Source organism: Pyrus communis, chromosome 7, assembly GCF_963583255.1.
Source record: "Pyrus communis chromosome 7, drPyrComm1.1, whole genome shotgun sequence".
NCBI classification, from domain to species: Eukaryota; Viridiplantae; Streptophyta; class Magnoliopsida; order Rosales; family Rosaceae; genus Pyrus; species Pyrus communis.
Window position 1 is genome coordinate 6,442,055 of NC_084809.1, and position 22,622 is coordinate 6,464,676.

At 37.8% G+C, this 22,622-nt stretch overlaps 4 protein-coding genes across 4 annotated transcripts; all 4 read left to right on the plus strand.

The window, feature by feature from the left end:
- Positions 1-1,265: 1,265 nt before the first annotated feature.
- Positions 1,266-3,647, plus strand: LOC137738842 (triacylglycerol lipase 2-like). The gene is made up of 8 exons (XM_068478316.1): positions 1,266-1,412; positions 1,523-1,636; positions 1,743-1,883; positions 1,980-2,090; positions 2,187-2,346; positions 2,694-2,792; positions 2,909-3,004; positions 3,285-3,647. The coding sequence occupies exons 1-8, from the start codon at positions 1,266-1,268 to the stop codon at positions 3,602-3,604; spliced, it is 1,188 nt and encodes a 395-aa protein (XP_068334417.1). The 3' UTR covers positions 3,605-3,647.
- An 856-nt stretch (positions 3,648-4,503) lies between these two features.
- On the plus strand, positions 4,504-6,938 carry LOC137741010 (triacylglycerol lipase 2-like). The gene is made up of 9 exons (XM_068480819.1): positions 4,504-4,779; positions 4,882-4,992; positions 5,100-5,240; positions 5,333-5,443; positions 5,579-5,722; positions 5,833-5,870; positions 6,039-6,115; positions 6,234-6,329; positions 6,489-6,938. The coding sequence occupies exons 1-9, from the start codon at positions 4,624-4,626 to the stop codon at positions 6,806-6,808; spliced, it is 1,194 nt and encodes a 397-aa protein (XP_068336920.1). The 5' UTR covers positions 4,504-4,623; the 3' UTR covers positions 6,809-6,938.
- Positions 6,939-9,200: 2,262 nt separating this feature from the next.
- On the plus strand, positions 9,201-16,550 carry LOC137740432 (triacylglycerol lipase 2-like). Its single transcript, XM_068480304.1, has 7 exons — positions 9,201-9,302; positions 9,564-9,674; positions 9,790-9,921; positions 10,027-10,064; positions 10,338-10,411; positions 15,981-16,054; positions 16,242-16,550. The coding sequence occupies exons 1-7, from the start codon at positions 9,201-9,203 to the stop codon at positions 16,548-16,550; spliced, it is 840 nt and encodes a 279-aa protein (XP_068336405.1).
- Positions 16,551-17,673: 1,123 nt separating this feature from the next.
- On the plus strand, positions 17,674-20,179 carry LOC137740377 (triacylglycerol lipase 2-like). The gene is made up of 9 exons (XM_068480252.1): positions 17,674-17,882; positions 17,985-18,095; positions 18,205-18,345; positions 18,442-18,552; positions 18,673-18,816; positions 18,924-18,961; positions 19,134-19,210; positions 19,351-19,446; positions 19,607-20,179. Exons 1-9 carry the CDS (start codon positions 17,727-17,729, stop codon positions 19,924-19,926), a joined length of 1,194 nt encoding a protein of 397 aa, XP_068336353.1. The 5' UTR covers positions 17,674-17,726; the 3' UTR covers positions 19,927-20,179.
- Positions 20,180-22,622: the final 2,443 nt, after the last annotated feature.

Consider the following 22,622-nt stretch of genomic DNA (forward strand, 5'->3'; position numbering starts at 1 on the left):
ATACTCATTCTTTGTAAGTAAACATGCCGTCACGGGACAGGGGTCACAGCTGCCTTGACTCCTCCTTTGCATCAATCCACCTCTTGACTAGTAACAGTAATGCAGCCACGACATCTGCTTTGAAGAAGAATGGCTGTAATCCAGCCATGGAATCATCTGTGAAGAAGATGATTTCGCCATGGTTTCAGAATCACATGAAATCACCCCTTTTACTGAACGAAGTGAGTAATGTAGGTTACAAGGACGCCGACGAAGGAGGAGTGAAGGTGGATGACTGCACTCGCAACGATTTCCTGAGCATTTTTTCCTTGATTCACGAAGGTGCTACCTTCTTTCTTAAAGTAAGAGAAATCCGCAACCCTAAGTAAGGGCACCCCTGTCTTCCATCTCAAGAATTCACCCACGTCACTAACAACAGATTGGAATCTTCTCATCAGAACCAGTAATTGTAATGTCATCCTTAGACTTTGCATCTGCTAAATCCAATGACGGGAAAGGTTACTTAGTGCAAGGCACGGAGGTTCTGAAAGAAGTGCAGTTTCGTACCCTAAAAAATACTTGTAAAAGGACGTTGGCCGTTGGGGACCCCAAGCAACAAATATTTCACCCATTTAGAAACACTACTACTATAAACTGGTAGGAAAATGTAGGTTTGTGGATTACTATTACGTTTTCATGACCGATTCCAAAGTGGGTGTACTTTGCCAAAGACGGCAAGTACTATGCTCACTCACCTCTCTTAATTTTTTCGTTTACTTTATATTAATTTGTTATTTGTTTTGTTTTATAAGGTGCGAGCAACAATAAAGGTAGGCAAGTGGACATACCAACACTCTTTATTAACAGTTTTCTTGCGCGTTGACAAGGAAATGAGAGTTGTATCCCAAATTAATAAATCATAGTATACGGACTTAACTACAAATTTACAATACATGGATTTACTTAATAATTAATATATGGTAAATGTGTTAAGTAAATACATGAACTGTAGCGAGTCCCTACATTTACATGTACAAATGAAACGTAGAAATTGCATTTATTAGGAATTACACACATTCTATTTTTTAGGAAAATATGTCAAAGTCTGACCAGTCACCACCAGTTGAGGTTTGGGAGGTCAACTCTTATGAAATATTACTTTCATGAGAAATCATCATAAATATTTCTTTTAATTAATGGCTTCATCCGTTTTGTTATGGATTTGTTCACTATAAAAAGCAAACCCTGATTTTGTTGCACTCAGAAACTACACAACTCAGCTCCAAATGGCCAACTCTTTCAGCATTCTGCTTCTTGTAGCTCTACTTTGTGTTTCAGCTGCAAGAACTAAGCCGCAATCAATCGGCAATGTCGACGGTGGCATTTGCAAATCGCTGGTGGAGACACAAGGCTACCCTTGCCAAGAACATAAAGTAATGATCAAGTGTCAAAATTTCCAGCCTTTCTTTTTTGGGTTTTATACATCACTCTTTCGCATTAACTAATTAAATGTTTTTCATCTTTCGTCGTGGTAATTTCGAAGGTAACAACAGAAGATGGTTACATCCTTGGTTTGCAAAGGATTCCAGCTGGGAAGTCTGCTGGTAATGAGACAGCAACTAAGCTGCCTGTTTTGTTACACCACGGGATCCTTATGGTAAATTTATACCTAATTTAGCACCTTATATTTGACCATGCATACACATTTACGTGACGTAGCGTACAAACGAATTAAGAAACAATTATGTTTTTGTAATTAACAGGATGCTTCAGCATGGCTACTCAATTCGCCGGACAAAGCTTTGGCGTTTATCTTGGCAGACAATGGTTTCGATGTATGGCTTGCCAACAGTCGCGGCACAGTCTCCAGCCGTGGACACAAAACACTTACTCCGCTTTATCCGGTTCGCTTTGCCTTCTCAAATGCTGATTACATCATGCCATTTGCAGATCGTAACCGTAATTAAACTAAAACTATGTATTTTCTTCTAATAATGTAGGCTTACTGGGACTGGTCATGGGATCAATTGGCTGCTTATGATCTTCCTGCATTGTTTGCGTATGTAAACAATCAAACAGGACAGAAATTACACTATGTTGGGCATTCCTTGGTAAATAATTTGTACTTTGTTCATAATTTATAGTTTTAGAAAAAATTTCGACACAGAGAAAATCGATGACTGAGACTTGGAAGTATTGAATCATAGGGAACTTTAACTCCCCTAGCAGCCTTCTCCCAAGGAAAACTGGTAAACATGCTAAGATCAGCTGCATTGCTTGCCCCAATTGCTTATCTTGGTCAGATGCGCTCACCCTTTGCACGAACTGCTGTCGATGCGTTCTTAGCTCAAGTAACACAATTCAATGAACTTTTTGGTTTTTCATGTATGGATTTCTAAATTCAATGTGATGAACATAGAAAACTGACCCAAAATTTTATCTATTTTCTTTATCAGGGACCGGCTTTCTTCTTTTCCCTTGAATTTCCGAACGGGTGAGATTGCAGCTCAAATAATTTGTAAAGAAAATGCAGACTATACACTAAATTAAATTCAATCTGGCACAAAAAAGTATGGGAAGATTTGAAGTATGTCTTGTAATTTTTTCATTGTATAAATGAAGAGGATTTCTTGTGCTTCGAAATTTGTTGGTTGAAATTTGAATCCATTTTATTCTTGATCGCTCATTTTATACTTCGATAATAAGTTTTATCTGATCTCATCGAAATCCCAATAGGCAGGTGCAGCAAATTCTGCAGTATATCTGCGCAAGACCGGGCAGTGGCTGCTCCAACTACCTCACAGCTACCACAGGTAGTGACAATATGTTATAGAGAAACTTACCCACATCAAGGATGCCCGTTGCATGAATGTCCTTTTCACAATGTTAGTCTTTGTCATTTACCCTTCTAACTTGGAATTTTTTATAGGGCCAAATTGCTGCCTCGGTTCTTCAAGCATAAATCTTTTTCTTCAACATACGCCCCAGTCCACTTCGACAAAGAATGCTATGCATCTGTTTCAGAGTAAGTCTCTTTCAATTCTGGGTTCGGTATTGGTGAATTGTAACTGCGAAGTGTCTAAAGTACGAAAGAAAGCTATCCAGACTGGGCATGTTACCGTAACTGTATCCCAAGTTGATCAAACACTGTCATGATGCAACCCTACGAAGTCGTTCTCCCAAAGTAAACTAGGAAAAAAAAAGCTAGTATTCGTTTTGAAACTTTTTGTTCATATATATCCCCTCTGGTTAAATTCAATACTAACAGACTTTCAAATTTTTTGTTTCTTGTTGATGCTGGAAAGTGGTCACAAAGGGAAACATAGCAATGTACGATTATGTTTTTCCAGCAATAAACATTCAGCACTACAATCAGACTACTCCTCCTGTGTACAACATGGAAAACATCCCAAAAGACGTTCCTCTATTCCTAAGCTATGGAGGGAGAGACCCGCTTTCGAACGTGCTTGATGTGAAGTATTTGCTGGACAACCTCAGAGATCATGACAAGGACAAGCTGGTGGCACAATATACAGCAGAGTACGCTCATATGGATTTTCTTATGGCTGAGAGTGCCAACCAAGTTGTCTATGCTCCCCTACTGGATTTCTTCAAGCTCCATTGAGACTTTAGCTACTTTTGTAATTCTTTTTTCTTGCAAGTGTTAAATTTTAGAAGGCTTTTTTTTTTCTTGGTTTCTTTCACTCTCATTGTCGTAACTCGATTTTTATCTTAGAATAAAGTAGAGAAAATTGATACCTAACTTGCATGATCCAACATTTTGCAGTCAACTTTGTCAATTTAAGCACCCGTAGAATATCAGACGCTTTCCTTCCCCGAAAATTATACCCGTTTCCTACCAACCGTAAATGTTGGAGGCCGTTTCCCCTCCAAAAGTTGATGTAACATAAGCCTATACATAAAAATAATGGGAAGTGATATTCATACATCATTTTTAGCTTTTCGCACACCTCTTTTTAGTTTTGGTCATCGGATTGAATAAGTCAAACCAAATCGATAGTCAAGATTAAATTAATATTGGTGTGCAAGGGGTTAAAGGAACTATGTGAAAATCACTTCCCAAACAAACACTAATACTGACTAAAAGAATATTGGTAAAAATGTCAAGAGTTTAAACTATTCAACTCCAAATCCAATAGACAGGGACAAAGCGTGACCAAAAGAAAACCACACATTTTAGTTTCATTGCAAACCACTTATTTTGTTATCATTATCTATAAACACCAATTTTTAGTTGCCAGAAATTTTGTGTTATTGAAATTATGGTCATTTCTTGACGTGACATAGATTTTCTTTTTGATTTGGCATATACTAGTTGATTCATTATGTCTGACGCAATCAGCTCATGTCATTCACAAAAGCTTAGAAACCATCAAACGCCATGTATGTTATCATTTTAGATGTTATACGGGTGAACGGCATTATTGATATGTCATGAATCTGAGATATAGTTTCAATAATTAAGTGTTATAATATGAGTAGATTAGTAACACCAAGTGGTGGTATGACTCACACTGAAAAATACTAGTCTGTTACGTTTGTTTGGTTGTTTTATATGCATTTGTCTACAATAAATAATAAAACCTGTGAAAATTATTGCACTCACAGACACCTTAGCTTCAAATGGAAAATCCTTCGACCATTATACTTGTTGTGGCTCTACTTTGGGTTTCGGTAGTTGCAGCAACAAGAACTAAGCTACAATCCATCGAAAACGTCGATGGCAGCATTTGCAAATCAATGTTGGAGACACAGGGCTATACTTGCCAAGAACATAAAGTAAGCATCAGAAATTGCATGCCTTACTTTTTCAGCTTATGTCATGGGAAAAAGATCAATTTTTTTATTGTGTTTTTTCATGAAATTTATGATGAGTTTCAGGTAACAACTGAAGACGGTTACATCCTCGGCTTGCAGAGAATTCCAAAGGGACGGTCTGGTGACGAAACACCAAACAAGAAGCCTGTCCTGTTGCAACATGGGCTCTTAGCGGTTTTCATCTAAGCGCCATATTTTTGAGCATGCATATACATACACATACACATGTAGAAGACAAACATGCATGAACTAATTAAGGAGCAACTGTGTGTGAAAAACAGGATGCTTCAGCATGGCTATTCAATCCGCCGGATCAAGCTTTGGCATTTATCTTGGCAGACAATGGTTTTGATGTATGGCTTGCTAACACTCGCGGGACGGATTCTAGTCGCGGACATACATCACTTACTCCTAATGATCCGGTTAGCTATGCCTTATCAAATGTTGATCACATCATGCCATCTGCGGATCATAATCTTTTGCTGAAACATATTGTATTTTCTATGATGTATAGGCTTACTGGGACTGGTCATGGGATGAATTAGCTGCTTATGATCTTCCGGCTTTATTCAAGTATGTGAACAATCAAACAGGACAAAATTTACACTATGTTGGGCACTCCTTGGTAAATATTCACCTAATTTGCTTATATTTAATTTGCTTATATTTCAAGTTGGACAATACTAGCCTCCACTCCACAGTTACACCTCTTTGTCCACTCAGTTGTGATTAACATATTTTAACCATACGAATTTCATAGGGAACTCTGACTGCCCTCGCTGCCTTCTCCCAAGAAAAACTGTTGAACTTGCTAAGATCGGCTGCTTTGCTTAGCCCAATCGCTTACCTGGGTCAGATGTCCTCGCTGTTTATAAGGATTTTTGTGGACTTATTTTTAGCAGAAGTAACACAACTCAGTGACTGCTCTTTTGTTTTAAAAATATGAATTTTAGAAATTCACTGTTGCAAAAATGGAACAAACTGACTAAACTGTTGTCTTGTTTTATTTTACAGAAACAGAAATTGTTGGGTTTGCATGAAGTTCCGAACAGGTGAGATCAACTTAAGCAGTTTTGCTTCAGTAGTAATAAAGACACATGCACGCAGACAATAGCATAAACTTGCTTAAACTTGGTAAATTTTTTTTAGATATTTTGTTTAACAAATGACACGTGAAAAATGACATCTAAAGCAGTTTTTTGTTCTCAAAATCTCAACAGTGAGACAAAAGAACTTGTGGACTTTATCTGCAATACACCAGGCGTAGAATGCACCGACTTATTTGAAACTATAACAGGTTATGATGCCAAAAATCATTTAAACTGTTATGCAGGGCTTTAATTTCACGTGGGATTCACAATCTCAATAGTAACAATTTTAGGGTTATGAATTAGTTTTTTGCAACCCATATACAGGCCCAAATTGTTGCCTCAGTTCTGCAAGCAAGGCTGCTTTATTTAAGAACTTCCCCCGGTCTACGGCGAATAAGAACATAATACATCTGTCTCAGAGTGAGTCTCATTCATTTCTAGGTTTATCAGTAATGGCAAGTTGTATAAGTTGTAATATTTGAATTCGGGAACACTAAGTTCCCAGAAGTCCTTTCTAATTAACAAATTAATTCTTACAATTTTAATGTTTGGTCATATCGGTTTATGGATTTTGGATAGTGGTCAGGATGGGAACCCTAGAAATGTACGATTATGGTAACGAAGACACGAACATGGAACACTACAAGCAGCCTACTCCTCCTGTGTACAACATGGCAAACATTCCGAAAGACGTTCCTCTTTTCCTCAGCTACGGGGGGAGAGATGCGCTTTCTGACGTTAATGACGTGGAGCTTCTGCTTGACAACCTCAAAGATCATGACAAGGACAAGCTTGTGGTAGAGTACAGAGAGGATTATGCTCATTTGGATTTTATTATGAGTGTGAATGCCAATCAACTTGTGTATGATCCTCTACTGGCCTTCTTCAAGCTCCATTAATGTCCTGTTTACTAGTCCGTAATTGTTATGGAGGATTTGAATTCATGAGGTGTCAGAACTCCCACTGAAGTTAATTAATTGTTTGCTGAACTATCTGGAACTGGAGTAGGAACAATATGGATTCTATATGAGCTGCGTACAATTTCAAACTTTACAAGCTATAGTAATACGCATCCTACATGTGAGATTTCTTGTGGTTCGGATTTAAAATATATTATCAAAATTTAGAAGTTATTTAAAAAGAAACCATAAATAGGGGTTCGGATTTGAATTCCGGAGATGATTTAAGAAAGGCATTGATTGTGTATAATTTATCATTTATGCATCTACATATATGAGCTTTCCTATATTTTAAGCCTGGTATGCAGTTGTTTCTACTTTGGAGAAAAGTTTCTGCTGGACTCAGAAGCTACAGCATTGCAGTCGTTAGGTTGAAGATGCTTAATTTTCAAATGCTACTATGTGTAAGCCTTGGAGGTTAATTGTATGATTGACAAACACAAATTAAATACAAAAACATAAGCAAACGGAGGCGTGGCAACGTACCCTCTTTCTGCACTAAAATTACGGTAGTTTATATTAAATTAGGATATTGCTCGACCAAATAAAAATTACAAAACCGAAATCACATGATTATTTGCACATCCAGATATATGGAGCATGCTCTCAATGAGAATGCCAGCACCTGACTTTTGTTCACATTGTATATTAGCATCAATGGTGAACCTCTCTCTCTCAAATATAAATGTTTTGTCTAAGAGTAAAATGATTCCAGGTGCAGCATGAGTTGTTTCTTGTTCAACAGCCCTTCACCCTTTTAGATGGCAAAAAAAGCTCCTCGCAGCAAACAGCACAAGGCAAACCTCCAATGCTAACTTGGCGATAAGGTTCCCACGAACTGACAAGGACCTCATCATTTTCTTCAGCTTGGTAACTGAATTGATGAGCTTCTCCATCCTCGACCTCTAAATCTTTCGTTATCACAAATCCTGGATCTTTGAAGTTAGCAATGGCGGGTTTGGCGTCTGGGGCTGGAGAAGCTTATATAGAGAATAGGGGGAGTTGAAAGGAGTTGATCAAATTGTGCTGGGATGATGGCATTACACGGATTTCGTGCAAGGTTGTACAAGATAAGCGTGGCATTTGTGAATGGGTGGTGCTATCCACATACCTCTTTTAATCATTCACACACTCCTCTCAAATTTTTGTCGTTAAATTGAATAAATTGAAGAAGATCAAATGACATAAATTAGTAAGCGTGTGGTTTATAAATATTGTGCATTTTCAAGGAATGTTATGCTTTGGTCATACATGGAATCAGACACTTGTTCGTGCCTTCCCCTTGTTGTGCCTTTACAGGCAATTGTGCATTTTTATGAAGGTTAGACGCGAACAAGCACGGCTTGACAAAGGCAGGGCACAAGTAAAAATATCATGCCATAACACCAAACCATCATCTTCATCATTTCCCAAAAAAAAAAAAAAAAAAAACTTTCATCTTCATCGTTGTGTCCTATTTTTGTTATATATCTAAAATAAAAAATAAATCTCTTACCATAACACTAAACTATCCTCTTCATGTTCTACAAAATGTATTTTCGGTAAAAATATTCTTATAGTCTATGTCAAAACACTCGAAAACAAGGATATAAATCTAAATCTAAAGGTATTTGAATATAAACAAAGTAACGTAGGAAGAAAAAAAAAGCTCAATGGAAAAAGAATAAGTAGAAAATAAATAAATAAATAAAATATAAAAGAATACGTTCGGTATTTCACTATGATTGTCAATAGAACTATCGCTAAGGAGGTGGCAACTGAAATTACATTAAAATCCCTAGTATCATACCGATTCATTCCTTTTCAAATTTCTTTTCTTTTTTAGTTTTTTTCTTCTTTTATTTCTCTTACTATAACAACAAACTATCATATTCATGTTCTTCAAGATATATTTTTCCGTGCAAAATATATTATAACTCATATTTAAACACTTGGAATCAACAATTTAAAATCTAAATTTAAAGATATTTGAATTTAATAGTGGTTACTCAAATAAAGTAACATATGAAGAAAAAACTCGAAGAAAAAACTCAAAGCAAAAAACAAAAAAAGAAAAAAACAAATAAATAAAATGGAATAGGGAAAGATTAGTACCATGCTACCGATCCTCACCCAAACGTTCGGGGCGACACTGAGGTGGTGGCGGGGCATCAATTAACGGATTGTGATTTTCGTCAAGAATGAGTTGGTGGTTGATCTTGCAGCTGTCATTGTCGCTGATGATTATAAGGGCATTGTGTGAGAGAATGATTGAGAGCATTTCAGGCAGTTGATCTCATTTCATCAATTGTCAAAAACTAACTAATTTTATGGAGATGATGATCAACAGAAGATGGTTACATCCTTGGTTTGCAAAGGATGCCAGCTGGGAAGTCTGCTAGGTAATGAGACAGCAGCTAAGCTGCCTGTTTTGTTACACGACGGGATCCTTACGGTAAATTTATACCTAATTTAGCAGGATGCTTCAGCATGGCTACTCAATTCGCCGGACAAAGCTTTGGCGTTTATCTTGGCAGACAATGGTTTCGATGTATGGCTTGCCAACAGTCGCGGCACAGTCTCCAGCCGTGGACACAAAACACTTACTCCGCTTTATCCGGTTCGCTTGCCCTTATCAAATGCTGATTACATCATGCCATTGGCAGATCATAACCTTAATTAAGCTAAAAGTACGTATTTTCTTCTAATAATGTAGGCTTACTGGGACTGGTCATGGGATCAATTGGCTGCTTATGATCTTCCTGCATTGTTTGCGTATGTAAACAATCAAACAGGACAGAAATTACACTATGTCGGGCATTCCTTGGTAAATAATTTGTACTTTGTTCATAATTTATAGTTTTAGAAAAAATTTCGATAAAGAGAAAATTGATGACTAAGACTTGGAAGTATTGAATCATAGGGAACTTTAACTCCCCTAGCTGCCTTCTCCCAAGGAAACTGCTAAACATACTAAGATCAGCTGCATTGCTGCATTGCTTGCCCCAGTTGCTTATCTTGGTCAGATGCGCTCACCTTTTGCACGAACTGCTGTCAATGCGTTCTTAGCTCAAGTAACACAATTCAATGAACAGTTTGGTTTTTCATGTATGGATTTCTAAATTCAATGTGATGAACATAGAAAACTGACCCATAATTTTATCTATTTTCTTTATCAGGGACCGGCTTTCTTCTTTTCCCTTGAATTTCCGAACAGGTGAGATTGCAGCTCAAATAATTTGTAAAGAAAAATGCAGACTATACACTGAGTTAAATTCAATCTGGCACAAAAAAGTATGGGAAGATTTTAAGTATGTCTTGTAATTTTTTCATTGTATAAATGAAGAGGATTTCTTGTGCTTCAAGTAACGATTTATTCAAAGCAAAACGAAATTTGTTGGTTGAAATTTTAATCCATTTTATTCTTGATCGCTCATTTTATACTTCGATAATAAGTTTTATCTGATCTCATCGAAATCCCAATAGGCAGGTGCAGCAAATTCTGCAGTATATCTGTGCAAGACCGGGCAGTGGTTGCCTCCAACCACCTCACAGCTACAACAGGTAGTGACTGTTGGTATTCACAAGAGTTTACTAACTCAATACCAAAATATGTGGGTGATAAGTTTACAAACTCTATCACACCTCTCACTTCTTTCACTCTCAATAAAATTGGACTAACAAATGGAGAAGGGATAGGAAATAACAAGCTTCCACGAACCACACTCTCTTGATATATGAAATAAAAGGCAGTTTACAAACTGATGAAAAAAAAAAACAGAAAACAGAAGCTTACAAGCTTATGAACCTGAGAGAATACAATCAGAAAATGGGATTCGGATGATGCCTAAAGCCTAGCATGAAAGGCCTATTTATACAATCCAAACAGCAAAGAACCACTCAAGTGCTTTAAATAAAAAAATACAACAACACATACAACCATTCAAACAGATCAAATGAACTTAGAACAATCTGGCACACACACATGCAGCGACAGATGGTGATTACCATCTTTACACCCTTTCACATATGCACCAGCTGCTAGACACTTTTACACACATGCTCTGCATCATTCCTTGCTGTCTTTCAACACCTTTCGGCTAGCACATGGAGGAGAATTTGTTCTTTGTAGCTGGAAAGAAACAAACAGCTAGCAGCAACATTTTACAACCTGTTTTGATTTGAATTTCCAACACACCTCCTCAAATCAAAACGCCTTCATTCCTAGCATTTCACGCAGTAGCCGGAATGATTCAATTGGCAATGGCTTTGTGAAGATGTCTGCCACTTGTTCCTTGGTGTGACAGTAGACAAGTTCAATTGTCTTTTGCTTCACATGGTCCCTCAGAAAATGGAACCTGGTATCGATGTGCTTGCTCCTTCCATGTTGGACTGGATTCTTAGCAAGCTTGATGGCTGAAATGTTATCCACATGAATCAAGGTCGATTCTTCTTGTGAATGACACATTGATTTCAATAGATTCCTTAACCAAATTGCCTCACACACGGTTGAGGCTACAGCTACATACTCGGCTTCACATGATGACAAGGCAACGATTGACTGCTTCTTTGAAGTCCACGAGAAAGCTGTTGAACCTAGAAAAAAGGCATAGCCAGTTGTGCTTTTCCTTTCATCTTGGTCACCTCCCCAATCACTATCCGAATAGCCATATAATTTTGTATCTTCACCAAAATTATAAAATAGACCAAAGTTTAGAGTACCTTTTATGTACCTTAGAATTCTCTTGACAGCAAGCCAATGAGACTCCCTTGGTGTTTCCATGTATCGACTTACAAGTCCAACACCATAAACTATGTCTGGTCTTGTGATTGTGAGGTACCTTAGGCTTCCAACCAAGCTTTTGTACACGGTTGAGTTTACAAACTCACATTCTCCTTCCTTAGACAGCTTCAATCCAGTTGCAACTGGAGTGTTGACAATATTGCACTTGTCCATATTGAATTTCTCCAATATATCTCTCATGTACTTTTGTTGAGAAATGTAGATACCATCACTTCCTTGCTTCACTTCTATGCCAAGAAAGTATGACATTAATCCATTGTCAGTCATCTCGAATTCACTGAACATGAATTGTTTGAACTCACAGAACATTGCTTCATTGTTTCCTGTAAACAACAAGTCATCTACATAGAGACAAATAATTAAGAACTCCCCTTTTGCACCATTCTTCATGTAAACTGAATGCTCGTATGGACATTTCTGAAATCCATTTTGGTGAAGGTAGTTGTCAATCCTTGAGTTCCAAGCTCGTGGTGCTTGCTTGAGGCCATACAAAGCCTTCTTCAAACGATACACCTTATCTTCTTTGCCCTGTACTTGGAAGCCTTCTGGTTGTTCCACGTACACTTCTTCCTCAAGAACTCCATTAAGGAAGGCTGACTTGACATCTAGTTGATAAATTTTCCATTTATGATGAGCGGCAAGAGAGATTAGTAATCTTACCGTGTCAAGTCTTGCAACTGGAGCATAGACTTCATCATAGTCCACTCCATACTTCTGTTTGTAGCCCTTTGCTACAAGCCTTGATTTGTATCAATCCACACTCCCATCTGCAGTGCGTTTGATCTTGTAAACCCACTTGACACCAATAGCCTTCTGATTTGGTGGGAGCTTTGTCAGCTCCCAAGTGTCATTCTTCTCGATGGCATGGATTTCTTCTTCCATGGCTTTCTTCCAACAATCTTCTTCCACAGCTTCATTGAATGAGAGAGGCTCGTGGTCTGCATACAAGCAGAAAAGGTTGGTTTCTTCTTCTTCTTCTTGTCCATAAATCTCTGTGAGACTCCTTAACCTCACTGGAGTTGAGGAGCTGCTTTCCTCACTAGATGTAGGACCACTCCTTGCAATTCTGTGCACTGGAGTTGTTGTGATTGTTTGAGCAGGCTGTTGCTCAATCGGTGGTACAACTTCTGGTTCTTCAAAATTAGTGGAGACAATCTTCTCTTTACTGACTTCTTTGTTGTTCCACTTCCATGTCTCTTCCTCACTGAAGATGACATCTCTACTAACCACTAGTTTGCCAGTTAGTGGGTTGTAGAGCTTGTATGCCTTGGACTCTTCACTATAGCCCATAAACACACACTTCTCACCTCTATCATCAAGTTTCCTCCTCTTGGCTTCTGGAACTTGAGCATATGCAACACACCCAAAAATTCTTAGGTGTGTAACATTCAGCTTGTATCCACTCCAAGCCTCTTGTGGTGTCATCCTCTTGACACTCTTTGTTGGACATCGATTCAACAAATAAATCGAACAAGCTACAGCTTCTGCCCATAACTCTTTTGGCAAATTCTTCTCCTTAAGCATGGACCTTGTCATGTCAAGGATGGTTCAATTCTTTCTTTCGACTATCCCATTTTGCTGTGGGGTATAGGCAGCAGTAAGTTGATGCCTAATTCCTTGCTCCTTGCAGTATGCTTGGAAAGCATTGGAGGTGTACTCTCCACCTCTATCTGATCTCACAGCCACAAACTTGTGGTTACTTTCAGCCTCTGTGAGTGCCTTGAACTCCTTGAAAATTTTTAGGGCAGCTGACTTCTCCTTGAGAAAATAGACCCAAGTCTTTCTACTGAAATCATCAATGAAGGTAATAAAATACCTATTACCTCCATAAGACATGTGATCCAATGGACCACATATATCTGTGTGCACCAACTGCAGTGGTGCCTTTGCTCTCCATGTATCACCAACAGGGAACGATAGTCGTGCTTGCTTGCCAAGCACACAACCTTCACATACTTGGCGTGTGGCTTCAATTTGGGGTAGACCACGAACCATTCCTCCACTTGACAGCAACTTTAGGCCATTGAAATGAAGATGGCCAAATCGAAGATGCCATTTCCATGACTCATCTTCCATTACACCGATGTTGCAGCTTCCAATCTTTGTGTTCAAATTCAACGGAAACATCCGGTTCTTTGACATTCGAACACGTGCAATAAGCTTTCTCCTTGCATTCCTGAGAGTGAGAAGCATGTTCTCCATATGTATAATGTACCCTTTTTGGAGCAGTTGACCAATGCTTAGAATGTTGCTCTTCATACCTGGTATGTAGTAGGTATCGGAGATGTATTCTTCTTTACCATCCTTCTGGATGATCTTGATCTTCCCTTTGCCTTCAACTGGCAACTTTGAGGAGTCACCAAGACTTACAGATCCATAGGCCCCATCTTTGAGTTCGGCAAAAAACTCCTTCTTTCCACACATGTGATTGGTTGCACCAGAGTCCAATTACCAAACATCTTGTTGGCTACTGGAATCATGGTGTGCTAGCAAGACTGTAAGTTCTTCATCAGTATTTTCACTTGATTCTGCCATGTTGACATGCTCACCATTTTTATGTGAACATTCATTGGCATAATGTCCATATTGCTTACAGTTGTGACACTGGATATGCGCCTTTCGTCGAGTAGATCTCCACTCCTGAGACTGACCTCGATTTTGTGCATAGCCTCGACCTCTTCCTCGAGCTCGTCCTCGGCTACGGTTAGATGAACTCCCACGACGTGAGTTCCACTGCCCACGACCTCCATTTGGTTTGTCAATATTCAACTTTGACTCCAAAGCTTGCTCTAGCGTTGTGGGGTTTGCATTCTTCTGAATGCGTTGCTCGTGAACTAGGAGGGATCCTAGTAGCTCCTCTGCACTCATCACCTCCAAATCCTTGGATTCCTCAATGGCAGTCACCACATGCTCAAACTTAGATGTGAGTGACCAGAGTATCTTCTCCACAACTCGTACTTCATCGAGTCTCTCGCCATTTCTCCTCATCTGATTTACTATCACAATGAGCCTTGAGTGATAGTCAGAGATGCTCTCTCCTTCATTCATGTGAGCAGTTTCAAAATCTGCTCGAAGTGACTGTAATCTCACTTTCTTGACCCGATCTACTCCTTTGTAGATTGTACTGAGTGTGTCCCATACTTGCTTGCTCGTTGTTGCTTCTGCAACCTTCTCGAACGTTGAATCTTCTAATCCTTGATAAAGAAGATACAACGCCTTCTGGTCCTTCTTTCGTAAATCCTTGAGAGTGTTCCTTTGATCTGCAGTATATGTGGCTTCTTGCTCGGCAGTGGGTACAACATACCCACTACTGACAACTTCCCATAGCTCCTGTGATCCAAACAATGCTTTGAATTGGATGCACCATCTTTCATAATTTTCTTTCTTCAATGTGGGAACTTGGAGTTGCACTAAGTTGGACGCCATAGCTACTGCACTTGCCAGAATGGTATTCTGGCTCTGATACCAATTGTTGGTATTCACAAGAGTTTACTAACTCAATACCAAAATATGTGGGTGATAAGTTTACAAACTCTATCACACCTCTCACTTCTTTCACTCTCAATAAAATTGGACTAACAAATGGAGAAGGGATAGGAAATAACAAGCTTCCACGAACCACACTCTCTTGATATATGAAATAAAAGGCAGTTTACAAACTGAAGAAAAAAAAAAACAGAAAACAGAAGCTTACAAGCTTATGAACCTGAGAGAATACAATCAGAAAATGGGATTCGGATGATGCCTAAAGCCTAGCATGAAAGGCCTATTTATACAATCCAAACAACAAAGAACCACTCAAGTGCTTTAAATAAAAAAATACAACAACACATACAACCATTCAAACAGATCAAATGAACTTAGAACAATCTGGCACACACACATGCAGCGACAGATGGTGATTACCATCTTTACACCCTTTCACATATGCACCAGCTGCTAGACACTTTTACACACATGCTCTGCATCATTCCTTGCTGTCTTTCAACACCTTTCGGCTAGCACATGGAGGAGAATTTGTTCTTTGTAGCTGGAAAGAAACAAACAGCTAGCAGCAACATTTTACAACCTGTTTTGATTTGAATTTCCAACAGTGACAACATGTTATAGAGAAACTTACCCACATCAAGGATGCCCGTTGCATGAAAGTCCTTTTCACAATGTTAGTCTTTGTCATTTACCCTTCTAACTTGAAATTTGTTATAGGGCCAAATTGTAGCCTCGGTTCTTCAAGCATAAATTTTTTTCTTCAACATATGCCCCAGTCCACTTCGACAAAGAATGCTATGCATCTGTTTCAGAGTAAGTCTCTTTCAATTCCGGGTTCAGTATTGGTGCATTGTAACTGCGAGGTGTCTAAAGTACGAAAGAAAGCTATCCAGACTGGGCATGTTACCGTAGCTGTATCCCAAGCTAATCAAACACTGTCATGATGCAACCCTGTGAAGTCGTTCTCCCAAAGTAAATTAGGAAAAAAAAGCTAGTATTCGTTTTGAAACTTTTAGTTCATATATATCCACTCTGGTTAAATTCAGTACTGACAAACTTTCAAATTTTTTGTTTCTTTGATGCTGGAAAGTGGTCACAAAGGGAAACATAGCAATGTACGATTATGTTTTTCCAGCAATAAACATTCAGCACTACAATCAGCCTACTCTTCCTGTGTACAACATGGAAAACATCCCAAAAGACGTTCCTCTATTCCTAAGCTATGGAGGGAGAGACCCACTTTCGAACGTGCTTGATGTGAAGTATTTGCTGGACAACCTCAGAGATCATGATAAGGACAAGCTGGTGGCACAATATACAGCAGAGTACGCTCATATGGATTTTCTTATGGCTGAGAGTGCCAACCAAGTTGTCTATGCTCCACTACTGGATTTCTTCAAGCTCCATTGAGACTTCAGCTACTTTTGTAGTTCTTTTTTCTTGCAATTGTTAAATTTTAGAAGGCTTTTTTTTTTCTTGGTTTCTTTCACTCTCATTGTCGTAACTTGATTTTTATCTTAGAATAAAGTAGAGAAAATTGATACCTAACTTGCATGATCCAACATTTTGCAGTCAACTTTGTCAATTTAAGCACCCGTAGAATATCAGACGCTTTCCTTCCCCGAAAATTATACCCGTTTCCTGCCAACCGTAAATGTTGGAGGTCGTTTCCCCTCCAAAAGTTGGTGTAACATAAACCTATACATAAAAATAACGGGAAGTGATAATCATACATCATTTTTAGCTTCTCACACACCTCTTTTTAGTTTTGGCCATCGGATTGAATAAGTCAAACCAAATCGATAGTTGAGGTTAAATTAATATTGGTGTGCGAGAGGTTAAAGGAAGCATGTGAAAATCACTTCCCAAACAAACATTAATACTCACTAAAAGAATATTGGTAAAAATGTCAATAGTTTAAACTATTCAACTCCAAATCCAATAATAGACAGGAACAAAGCGCGTGACCAAAAGAAAACCACACATTTTAGTTTCATTGCAAACCACTTATTTTGTTATCATTATGTATAAAAACCAAATTTTAGTTGCCAGAAATTTTGTTTTATTGAAATGATGGTCATTTCTTGACGTGACATTTCTTTTTTATTTGGCATATGCTAGTTGATTACATTTTAGTTTCATTGCAAACCACTTATTTTGTTATCATTATCTATAAAAACCAAATTTTAGTTGCCAGAAATTTTGTTTTATTGAAATGATGGTCATTTCTTGACGTGACATAGATTTTCTTTTTGATTTGGCATATGCTAGTTGATGCATTATGTCTGACGCAATCAGCTCATGGCATTCACAAAAGCTTAGAAACCATCAAACGCCATGTATGTTATCATTTTAGATGTTATAATACGGGTGAACGACATTATTGATATGTCATGGACTTAAGATATAGTTTCAATATATAAGTGTTATAATACGAGTAGATTAGTAACACCAAGTGGTGGTGTGACTCACTCACACTGAAAAGTACTAGTCTGTTACGTTTGTTTGGTTGTTTTATATGCATTTGTCTACTATAAATAATAAAACCGGGGAAAATTATTGCACTCACAGACACCTTAGCTTCAAATGGAAAATCCTTCGACCATTATACTTGTTGTGGCTCTACTTTGGGTTTCAGTAGTTGCAGCAACAAGAACTAAGCTGCAATCCATCGAAAATGTCGATGGCGGCATTTGCAAATCAATGTTGGAGACACAGGGCTATACTTGCCAAGAACATAAAGTAAGCATCAGAAAGTGCATGCCTTACTTTTTCAGCTTTTGTCAAGGGAAAAAGATCATTTTTTTTATTGTGTTTTTTCATGAAATTTATGATGAGTTTCAGGTAACAACTGAAGACGGTTACATCATCGGCTTGCAGAGAATTCCAAAGGGACGGTCTGGTGACGAAACACCAAACAAGAAGCCTGTTCTGTTACAACATGGCCTCTTAATGGTTTTCACCTAAGCACCATATCTGTGAGCATGCATATGCATACACTTACACATGTGGAAGACAAACATGCATGAACTAATTAAAGAACAACTGTGTGTGAACAAAACAGGATGCTTCAGCATGGCTACTCAATCCGCCGGATCAAGCTTTGGCATTTATCTTGGCAGACAATGGGTTTGATGTATGGCTTGCTAACACTCGCGCAACAAAATCTAGTCGCGGACACACATCACTTACTCCTAATGATCCGGTTAGCGTTGCCTTGTCAAATGTTGATTACATCATGCCATCTGCAGATCATAATCTTTTACCGAAACATATCTGTTGAATCTTCTATAACGTGTAGGCTTACTGGGACTGGTCATGGGATGAATTAGCTGCTTATGATCTTCCGGCTTTATTCAAGTATGTGAACAATCAAACAGGACAGAATTTACACTATGTTGGGCATTCCTTGGTAAATATTCACCTAATTTGCTCATATCTAAAGTTGGACAATACTAGCGTCCACTCCATGGGTACACCTCTTTGTCCACTCAGTTGTGATTAACATATTTTAACCATACGAATTTCATAGGGAACTCTGACTGCCCTCGCTGCTTTCTCCCAAGAAAAACTGTTAAACTTGCTCAGATCGGCTGCTTTGCTTACCCCAATCGCTTACCTGGGTCAGATGTCCTCGCTGTTTATAAGGATTCTTATGGACTTATTTTTATCAGAAGTAACACAACTCAGTGACTACTCTTTTGTTTTAAAAATATGAATTTTAGAAATTCACTGTTGCAAAAATGGAATTAACCTCAGCTGTTGACTTTTTTCATTTTACAGAAACTAAAATTGTTGGGCATGCATGAAGTTCCAAACGGGTGAGATAGCAACTTGTTTTGCTTCACTAGTAATAATAAAGACACAAGCATGACGACAATAGCATAAAGTAGATTAAACTTGGTTAAAGAAATTTAGATATTTTCTTTAACAAATGACACATTTCTGAAAAATGACAGCTATAACAGTTTTTTGTTCTCAAAATCTCAACAGTGAGACACAAGAACTTGTGGAGTTTATCTGCAAAACACCAGGCGTCGACTGCTCCGACTTATTGGCTACTATAACAGGTTGAGAGGCCAAAAATCATTTAAACTGTTATGCATGGCCTTAGTTTCACGATGCATGGGATTCACAATCTCAATAGTAACAATGTTAGGGTTCTTCATTCACACTTAATATGAATTAGTTTTTCGCAACCCATATGTAGGCCCAAATTGCTGCCTCAGTTCTGCAAGCAAGGCTGCTTTATTTAAGAATTTTCCCCAGTCTACGGCAACAAAGAACATGATACATCTGTCTCAGAGTGAGTCTCATTCATTTCTTGGTTTATCAGTTAATGGAGAGTTATGTAAGTTGTGATATTTGAATTCTGGAACACTAAGTTCCCAGAAGTCCTATCTAGTCAGCATATTAATCCTTACAATTTTAATGTTTGGTCATATCGGTTTATGGATTTTGGATAGTGGTCAGGATGGGAACCCTAGAAATGTACAATTATGGTAACGAAGACACGAACATGGAACATTACAAGCAGCCTACTCCTCCTGTGTACAACATGGCAAACATTCCGAAAGACGTTCCTCTTTTCATCAGCTACGGGGGGAGAGATGCGCTTTCTGACGTTAATGACATGGGGCTTCTGCTTGACAACCTCAAAGATCATGACAAGGACAAGCTTGTGGTAGAGTACATAGAGGATTATGCTCATATGGATTTTATTATGAGCGTGAATGCCAATCAACTTGTGTATGATCCTCTACTGGCCTTCTTCAAGCTCCATTAATGTCATGTTTACTATTCCTTAATTGTCATGGAGGATTTGAATTCATGAGGAGTCAGAACTCCCACTGAAGTTAATTGTTAACTGGACTATCAGGAACTGTAAGAACTACTGATTCTGTTGGAATGTAACCCTTCAGCTAAAGATTGGCGGCAGAGATCAACTTACATGCTTTATATTTCAGTTTGAATGTGAGCCATTGGATCATAGTCCACATGGTTACTCAATGATGTATCTAGTTTAAGTAATAGAATAAGATAAGTGGCATCATCTCATAGGATGATACCAATGAATGGTTGAGATTGTATTGTGTGTTGGAGAGTGAAGGATCTCTCTTCCTTCCATGTATAACGGTAACAAATGTATGCGTGTTTAGTGTGTGAAATTTCAGAAGCATTTTCCTTCATCTTCCTCTCGACCATTTTCTGGTCCTTTGCACAGGTCCTCCATTGAAGTACATATCAAAATCACACAAACACTAACAGATTCTATATGAGCTGCGTACAAATTCAAACTTTACAAGCTATAGTAATACGCATCTCCTACATGTGAGATTTCTTGTGGTGCAAGACATTTCTTGTCTTACAATTATCAAAATTTAGAAGTTATTTAAAAAGGAACCATAAATAGGGGGTCGGATTTGAATTCCGGAGATGATTTAAGAAAGGCATTGATTGTGTATAATTTATCATTTATGCATCAACATATTTGAGCTTTCCTATATTTTAAGCCTGGTATATGCTGTTGTTTCTACTTTGGAGAAAAGTTACTGCTGGACTCAGAAGCTATAGCATTGCAGTGGCTAGATTGAAGATGCTTAATTTTCAAATGCTACTATGTGCAAGCCTTGGAGGTTAATTGTATGACTGACAAACACAAATTAAATACAAAAACATAAGCAAACGTAGGCGTAGTGGCAACGTACTCTCTTTCTGCACTAAAATTACCCTAGTTTATATTAAATTAAAATACTGCTCGATCAAAAATAAATTACAATACCGAAATCACATGATTATTTGCACATTCGGATGGAGCATGCACTACGATGAGAATGCAAGTACCTGACTTTTGTTCACATTGTACATTAGCATCAATAATGGTGAACCTCTCTCTCTCAAATATAAATGTTTTGTCTAAGAGTAAAAAATAATTCTAAGCTGCAGCATGAGTTGCTATAAACGGATCAACATCGTTGTTTCTTGTTTGACAGCCCTTCACCCTTTTAGATGGCAAGAAAAGCTCCTCGCAGCAAACAGCACGAGGCAAACCTCCAATGCCAACTTGGCGATCAAGGTTCCCAAGAATTGACAAGGACCTCACCATTTTCTTCAGCTTGGTAACTAAATTGACGAGCTTCTCCATCCTCGACCTCTAAATCTTTCGTTATCTCAATTAATCCTCGATCTCTGAAGTTAGCAATGGCGAGTTTGGCGTCTAGGGCTGGAGAAGCTTATATAGAGAATTGGGGGAGTTGAAAGGAGTTGATCAAAGTGTGCTGGGATGATGGCATCACACAGATTTCGTGCAAGGTTGTACAAGATAAGCGTGGCATTTGTGAACGGGTAGTGCTATTCACACACATCTTTTTATCTTTCACACACTTCTATCAATTTTTGGCCGTTAAATTGAATAAGATCAAATGACATAAATTAGCAAGCGCGTGGTTTATAAATATTGTGCCCTTGCAAGGAATGTTATGCTTGGTCATATATGGAATCAGACACTTGTTCGTCTTCCCTTCGTTGTGCCTTTACAGACAGTTGTGCATTTTTATTAAGGTTGGATGCGAACAAGCACGGCATGACAAAGGCAAGGCGCAAATAAACATATCATGTCATAACACCAAACTATCATCTTCATCGTTGTGTCTTATTTATTAAAAAAAAAAAAAAAAATTCTCTTACCATAACACCAAACTATCCTCTTCATGTTCTAGAAAATGTATTTTCGGTGAAAAAATTCTTATAATTTATATCAAAACACTCAAAAATAAGAATATAAATCTAAGCCTAAAGGTATTTGAATATAAACAAAGTAACGTAGGAAGAAAAAAAATGTTCAATGGAAAAAGAAGAAGCAGAAAATAAATAAATAAAATATAAAAGAATACGTTCGGTATTTTAGTACCGATTTTTAACATAAATATTGCTAGGAAGGTAGCAACTATTAACAAATTAAATCGCTATATTTGTACCGAACCCTTCTTTTTCAAATTTCTCTCCCTCTTTAGATATTTTTTTTTTTATATTTCTCTTATCATAACAACAAACTATCATATTCATGTTTTTTTTTTTTCAAATTTCTCTTCCTCTTTAGTTATTTTTTATTTTATTTCTCTTACCATAACAACAAACTATCATATTCATATTCTTTTTTTTCAAATTTCTCTTCCTCTTTATTTATTTTATATTTTATTTCTCTTACCATAACAATAAACTATCATATTCATGTTATTTAAGATATATTTTTCCCTGCAAAATCTATTATAATTCATATTTAAACACTTGAAATCAACGATTTAAAACTTAAATTTAATAGTGGTTACTCAAATAAAGTAACATATGAAGAAAAAAACTCAAAGGAAAAAACAAAAAAGCCAAAAAAAAAAAAAAAAAGGAATAGGGAAAGATTAGTACCATGCTACCGACAATCGTTCGGGGCGACATTGAGGTGGCGATGGGGGCATCAATTACCGGATT

Excerpts from the sequence above, each read along its gene's own strand:
- LOC137738842 (XM_068478316.1), top strand. The coding sequence starts at position 1,266 with ATGGCCAACTCTTTCAGCATTCTGCTTCTTGTAGCTCTACTTTGTGTT. Across the intron at positions 1,637-1,742 it reads TACACCACGGGATCCTTATG|GATGCTTCAGCATGGCTACT; the intron begins GTAAATTTATAC and ends TGTAATTAACAG. Across the intron at positions 3,005-3,284 it reads TGCTATGCATCTGTTTCAGA|TGGTCACAAAGGGAAACATA; the intron begins GTAAGTCTCTTT and ends GATGCTGGAAAG.
- LOC137741010 (XM_068480819.1), top strand. The coding sequence starts at position 4,624 with ATGGAAAATCCTTCGACCATTATACTTGTTGTGGCTCTACTTTGGGTT. Across the intron at positions 5,241-5,332 it reads CACTTACTCCTAATGATCCG|GCTTACTGGGACTGGTCATG; the intron begins GTTAGCTATGCC and ends TATGATGTATAG. Across the intron at positions 6,330-6,488 it reads CATAATACATCTGTCTCAGA|TGGTCAGGATGGGAACCCTA; the intron begins GTGAGTCTCATT and ends GATTTTGGATAG.
- LOC137740432 (XM_068480304.1), top strand. The coding sequence starts at position 9,201 with ATGGTTACATCCTTGGTTTGCAAAGGATGCCAGCTGGGAAGTCTGCTA. Across the intron at positions 9,303-9,563 it reads TACACGACGGGATCCTTACG|GCTTACTGGGACTGGTCATG; the intron begins GTAAATTTATAC and ends CTAATAATGTAG. Across the intron at positions 9,675-9,789 it reads ACTATGTCGGGCATTCCTTG|CTGCCTTCTCCCAAGGAAAC; the intron begins GTAAATAATTTG and ends TAACTCCCCTAG.
- LOC137740377 (XM_068480252.1), top strand. The coding sequence starts at position 17,727 with ATGGAAAATCCTTCGACCATTATACTTGTTGTGGCTCTACTTTGGGTT. Across the intron at positions 18,962-19,133 it reads ATGCATGAAGTTCCAAACGG|TGAGACACAAGAACTTGTGG; the intron begins GTGAGATAGCAA and ends AAATCTCAACAG. Across the intron at positions 19,211-19,350 it reads CTTATTGGCTACTATAACAG|GCCCAAATTGCTGCCTCAGT; the intron begins GTTGAGAGGCCA and ends ACCCATATGTAG.